Below are 6,573 nucleotides of genomic sequence, written 5' to 3'. Positions count from 1 at the left end.
TTGTATCCGATGTTTAGGGTTAAGCTGCAACGATGACACAACGAAGTGTTGTTTTGAGATCTTTTTCGTTCCAAAAATTGTTCACGGTAGTACATTTCGCCAAACAAGCAGGAACAATAAGAAACCATCAAAAACAGGTTTTGGTTATGATTAACCATTGTCTGAGAAACTCACAAATTAACTCGATACCAGAGTAGAGAGTTTTCTTACTATATTCTTAAGTCAGAGCAAAAGCAAAAGCATACGCGTAAGCTTACAACTAGCACGAGGAGATCTCATTATTGATTTACACCGCGAAATTGAAGTCTTGTTTTACGTTTTCAACCCTGAAAAATTCGCCTTTTCCGTTAGCTCAGAGCATATAACTACATATAAGCGCTCTGGTTCTTATTCCCTGCCATTGCTCTGAAAAATCATCAAGAGAATACACGGCTTAGACTTCTTTATTTGTTAAATCAACCGGCGAAAAATTGTGCGAATCAAATTTATTATACCGGAGCTCCTGAGGCCCGAAGGGCCGCCAAGCGGAGTCCCACACTCATATAGGAAAGAAAGGGAAACCCTTGAGTTGATTTTCTCATGGTTTTCATGGCTAGCGGCATTGCTCGTGAGCGCGTACGCACGACGGCGACGACGACGTCGACGGCGGAGACGCGCAACATGGCGCCCATACTCCAAATAATAGGTTGACAGAGACATGCAGCCTTGGTTTACCGTGTACTTCTTTGATATTAGACATCCACGTTATGATCAACTGGCACCTGTCAAAACAAGGTATCCGCTGATCAGTATCACGTGACCCTATCTCGGGCTTAAGGTTACAGCTCATCGAGGTCACGTGTTTTTTTGAAGCTGACCGCTGACCAAGTGCGTGTTTTCGATGGTGATTATTAAAACCAGGAGCCATAATCGGGGACGGAGACCGTAAGTCTCGGGATTCGCGCGCACCTATGATATGGGACAATTTTTCTATTTTTAGAACAAATTGCGCCATCCTGACGTCATATATCCGCGCGGATTCACGCACATGTCAGGGGCTCTCGCGTGGATGTTGTCACGTTGCGTGATCAAATGGTGAGAGTTGAGAGATTCTCTTGCAGATTTTTCACAGCGATGGCAGGGAATACGAAGCAGGGTTCTTATATGTAGTTTTATGCTCTGAACTAACGGAAAAGGTGGGTTTTTCAGGGTCGAAAACAATCTCGCGCTGGGAATGAATAATAAGATCTGCTCACGCTAATTGTAAGCTTACGCCTATGTTTTTCCGTTTGTTCTGACTTAAGAATATAGCAAGAAAACTCTCTACTCTGGTATCGAGTTAATTTGTGAGTGTCTCAAACAATGGTTAATCATAACCAAAACCTGTTTTGATAGTGTCTTATTGTTTCTGCTTGTTTGGTGAGTTTGAAAAGTTTTTGAAAGGAAATTTTGACGCGTACAATTAGCTCATTTGCATAGTGCAGCTCGTGCACTTTCAAGTCCGAGTCGGTGTTTTCAATTGTCAACAAATCTTGACAAAGATTTCTTTCGTTATCTTTTGTGCTGAGATGCTGCAACAAATTTCACGAACGCAAAAAAGGCTACTAACATCATGTGTGTTTCTTCAACATAAGCATAGTAAAGTTTTACACCGCGAAAATGAAAATAGACAAGGAGTTTTGATAACTCGATCAACAAAATCGAAATCGTTATTCCAAGTTGATGAAAGAAAGCGTCATCGTAACTTTGCTTATTATTTCTGCTCTATTCACATATTTTTAGCTTAGCTTTTAATATGTTCTCAAACATCTATCAATCTTAAGCATATTTAAAAACTATAGAGCTATTGTTTGAGCTCGATGTACGCTTTCACACGAAAGTGCGGCGGAACTTCGGTCCAATTTGTCATGTTTACTGACTCTACAAAACACGCATCGGCAGGCGCTCTCATTCATCGACAACAGAGAATTTACTGGATTTTTACACGAATAAAACTGAGCAGTATCTACGGACGTAAAGTTATTAAGCCTTGATGAAACATCAAGCGTTTCTTACAATTCAAGCGAAACTCAAACTAGCAATTATTTTGTTTTACTTTTCGGTCGCGATAGACTGACAAATTCTTCGCAAGCGTGTGGCAAGAGAAGCTAGGAAACTATGAAGTCTTGAAACTCTGCTATATCTAGATATATCCAGCTAGTTTTTTGCTGTGTAATGGAAAAGCTGTTAATCTTCAACATATGTGAAATTTAAAGTGGAGTAATGTACAGCTCATGTAAAAGAAGCATCCGTCGGAACACAACTTGGTCAGCGATATATGCAATAAGCTTACAGCGGAACATACCTAAATTCGACACTGTCTTACTTCACTCAAACTGGAGCAACTTACGACGAAAATACTTAAGCAAAATTCCAACAGACGTAAACGCGTTGAGTTGTGGGCCAAAAACATGAAAAATTTCGGGAATTTCGGACCGGCCCATTCAGACCCCGCGCGACATCCGCAAAAATCCTCGCAGCATGTACGCGCGTGTGCCGCAGGTGACGGCGCAATTTCTTCTAAAAATAGAATTATTGTCCCATATCATGGGGACAACCCCATTACTTGAAATGGCGCGCGCTTACGGTCTCCCTCCTCGATTATGGCTCCTGTTAAAACTCAAAACAGAAGGCCGAACAATATACATAAAACCTCACCGCAAAGTTACATGAAATCAAAATTCTACCTTTTTATGGGTTAGCTTAATCGGGCTCTGAGCAAACCGGCCCAGGAGCTGCGTTTTTAGGCTGGCCTAAATCTATATATTAGAATTGTCAGCCTTGGGCGTGATTGACTCTTAGCGTACTCGTTAAATGTCGGCAACCTCTCGGTTTCTCTTACAAGAAAAGTACCCTCACATGACAGAAACTTCTTCTTGGCGAAGATCAAGATCATAATGGATACATAAAGAAAAAAATCATGGGGAATTAGCTTGCTTTCTATTTACCACACAAACAAGTCTCACCAGTAACTCTCAATGTAGATTGAACTGCTTTATTATTGCTCCAACTGACCATTGAACCCTAATCGTCACTAAAATTCCCAATTCTGACTCAGAAACTCAGCTCGAATTCTTTTATAATGACCAGATCATTTGGAAACATCAATCAACTGTCAAACCATCACGAGCTAGAAAACCACATCCACGCAAAGACTTGCGCAGTTCGCTTTATGCAGAATCACGCATGCGCACAAGTCTCATTTGCCTTATTTCTCTCGATCGAAGAAACAGAGTCGAAACCATTTACTTTCCAAATTTTAGATATGGTTCCAAAATTAACTGGCCAAAACAAAACGACAAGAGCAATATAAATTATTACATACAAAGATCATAAATTACATTAGCATATATACAGAAAAACTTAGACCAAAGGTTATGTAACAAGAACAAGCATGGATTGTTCTGAATAAAAGGGAGACTCTAGATCTCCGGAGTCGGCCTTTGTCCTTAAATTATGTTATAGAATTATCAAAAGATAATATCATAGGATAGCTCAGCCAACTTGATTGCTCCATTTGTGGAACTTCGTTTACAAGTAGAATTCCACGACAACTCAATAAAACAGGGAAAATGTTTTCTATTTCGGTAATGTCAATCAAATCATCTTGTGTTTTAGTGAGTCAAGGAAACCAACAAATGAATAGCCAATCTAGAAAATGAAAACCTCCTTATTTCAACAGCGATTTACGTCCTAAGACGGACAATAATAAGGTTATTTTCTTTACTAAAAAGGCGAACGTTTCATAAGTCACCCATAAACTGTTCAGACTTCTTAGCTTATACACGGGATGCAAGGTGGCTGGCAACAGTTTCCAGCATTTTCAGCACTTCTTCTTTGTTGGATCAATACTACAATTCTTTTTCAACAATTAAGGTAGGTGTGTAGGTAAAACAACGTGGCTCATCAGGCCGGAGCTTATCTCCTGTTTCAGTAGCAAAAAGTGACTTGAAGTATTTCTATTCCCCCCTGGATGAGATGCTATTCCATTGCAGGGTTACCACCAGCAATAAATTCACCGGTACCCATTTATACACCTGGGTGGAGAGAGGCACTGTGAGAGTAAAGTGTTTTCGTCAAGAACACAACGCAATCCCCCAGGCCAGGGCTCGAACCCGGACTTCGCGATCCGGAGACAAGCCGCACTAACCATGAGGCCACCGCGACTCCCACAACAACAATGGCAGCAAATAATGCCCAAAAATTTCTTTTTAAAAATGTTTGGCCAATCCCCTTATAATCTGACGTGTCTATGGTAAGCAGTGTTGTATCCAAGTTTAGTGTTTCAAAATTTTAAATTTATGTTCTGGAGAGATTTTGGATTTTGTAGCGATCTTAATGATCAAATCTTTCCAGTTTGTTAAATCTTCATATTCTTTTTGGATTTGTCTATATCAGTTTTTCAGTTGTTCTTGCATTTCTGAAAAAAAGTATTGAATTCTAACATTTTTTTTTTTTAATTTAACATTTTATTTATTTCTTTAGTGTAGGAAAAAAGAAGTAAAAAAGAATTGAAATCTAACATGGCAGATCCAAGATGGCAGATATTTTTAAAGATGACATCATTAAGGTGTATAACAACGAAAATGTCACTTGATTATTTGCAAGTTCCGATGCCTTACGAGCCTATTGAGTGCACTCTTTTGGAAAAACATATGGTCGGCCAAAAGAGACCCATCCCTTCAGGCTCACGCACAAAACTTAAGTCCATGCTAAATCGGGTTAAAAATATGGGACTGACGTGATTTTAATGTGTTTTGAGTAAATTGATTTAGGTAATGGATATTGACTTCATCTCATCAGTTCCTTCTTACTGCACTAATATGTAACCAATATCTTTGATTTGTTTGTCGCCATTATCTGGTAACCATGAAGCTCCGTTTCCACAGGTGTTGGAGTCAACAGGATGCCCTCCTGTACCAAACCCGATTCTGGAGTTACAACTGGAGCAGTGATTCTGCTGGTCACTAATGACACCCATTCTTGCTTTGGAATCACCCTTAGCATTGAACCCCTCCTTGCTACAGTTGAGCTGCAATGAGGCCTGAGAACCAATCAGCGTCTTCCAAGTGTTACTACTTTTTAGTTAATATTTGGTCTATAGTACACTTATTCTCTAAAAATGGAAGCTTTTATGCGAACGATTCTTTGATAGGATGTCATCATACAGAGTTCTCATCACTGGACTAAGATATAACCCATGGCTTTGATGTGTTTGTCGCCATTATCTGGTGACCATAAAGCCTCGTTTCCACAGGTGTTGGAGTCAACAGGATATCCTCCTGTACCAAACCCGATTCTCGAGTCAGGGGAGTCGCACTCGTTTCCATCGTTACCTAGGAAACCGATTCTTGCTTTAGACGAGCCGTTTACGCTACCTGCAGCATTGAATCCTTCCTTATTACAGCCGACCTGCAAGGAGGCTTGTGAACCAACCAGCGACTTCCACGTGTTACGACCCAGTGAGGTGTTGCGGTATTGCCCGTCAGCGATCAGTGAGTACAGAGAGTTGGCCTGTTTGTTGATGACAGTGAAGTTGATCTGTTGGCCGATCTTCATACCAAGACAGATCTTGGAGAAGGATGTGTTCCAGTAGGTCGGTAACTTGGTCTCTTGTGAGTCAAACCCAGTCTCCCCTCCAGGAAGGTTGTATTCAGTTTTATTACCCAGTACCCCGAGTCGTAATGAAATGTACTCTGAGGAGAAAAAGTATAGATGTTCTGTTCATTTTAAAATATAAAATGCCTCTCGTATATAAAGAATGATGCTCATTTAATCATCTAACTTTGGAATTCTTACAGAGTACTGTTTTGATGACTTCGTAAACATAACATTTTGTTGTAAACAATTTTCTTGTCTAGACGAATCCGCAAAACCAAAGGATTGCGAGAAACGTCAAACATTATGTTGAGAATCTCGACTAACTGAGCTGAGTTACTCCTGCTAAATCCCATCAAGAATAGTGAGTTCATTTCATTCCACCTCTAAGCAGCCATTTTACTTTTACAGATCATGATTCTTGGCGTGTACGAGTAGAGAGGTGAATGTGATACCTTGCTGCCGTCAATCTTCATGACCAGCGTCCATCCTCCATCTCCACATCCAAAATCTCCCATGTGACAGAGAACAGAAATTGGTTTTGAGTCTATGTGGAGCGTGACCAGCTGACTCACGCTGGACCTGTTGGATGTGAATAATAACAACAGCTACTGAATTGAAGAAACCTGAGATTGAGTTTCAACACTGCTTACTTCTTAATATAATATTTAGAGCTTAAATAGATAGTTTGCTTGTTTTGCCTGAGAACTCGTCTAAATATGACGGCGGCAATACAAATTTAAAGTTCATTTATCTGAACTTGAAGTTGATAAATGGAGCGAGTTAGTTACGCTGATGTTTAAATCGTTAGTCCTTCCGTAGCTAACAGAGGGGAATGGTTATGAAAAACGACAAAATTCTTTGTTGTATGTTTTTGTTCACTTTTTTGGCTTTGACCGTGCACAAGACACAATAGTTGTTTACTCTGTACCGAGGAACTAACCAACAGAAACGTAT

At 40.1% G+C, this 6,573-nt stretch overlaps 1 protein-coding gene across 1 annotated transcript; it reads right to left on the bottom strand.

The window, feature by feature from the left end:
• Positions 1 to 4,485: 4,485 nt before the first annotated feature.
• LOC149110083 (uncharacterized) lies at positions 4,486 to 5,693 on the bottom strand. The gene has a single exon (XM_089292051.1). It carries the CDS (start codon positions 5,575 to 5,577, stop codon positions 5,197 to 5,199), a length of 381 nt encoding a protein of 126 aa, XP_089148177.1. The 5' UTR covers positions 5,578 to 5,693; the 3' UTR covers positions 4,486 to 5,196.
• Positions 5,694 to 6,573: the final 880 nt, after the last annotated feature.

This window comes from Orbicella faveolata, unplaced genomic scaffold (assembly GCF_042242905.1).
Source record: "Orbicella faveolata isolate gen_17 unplaced genomic scaffold, um_ofav_v1 contig_24, whole genome shotgun sequence".
Classification (NCBI taxonomy): Eukaryota; Metazoa; Cnidaria; class Anthozoa; order Scleractinia; family Merulinidae; genus Orbicella; species Orbicella faveolata.
The sequence above is the reverse complement of the archived record's forward strand: the minus strand, read 5'-3'. Positions and strand labels throughout refer to the sequence as shown.

What these genes read in the sequence shown, in the direction of transcription:
- LOC149110083 (XM_089292051.1), bottom strand. Translation starts at nt 5,577, where the DNA reads ATGAAGATCGGCCAACAGATCAACTTCACTGTCATCAACAAACAGGCC.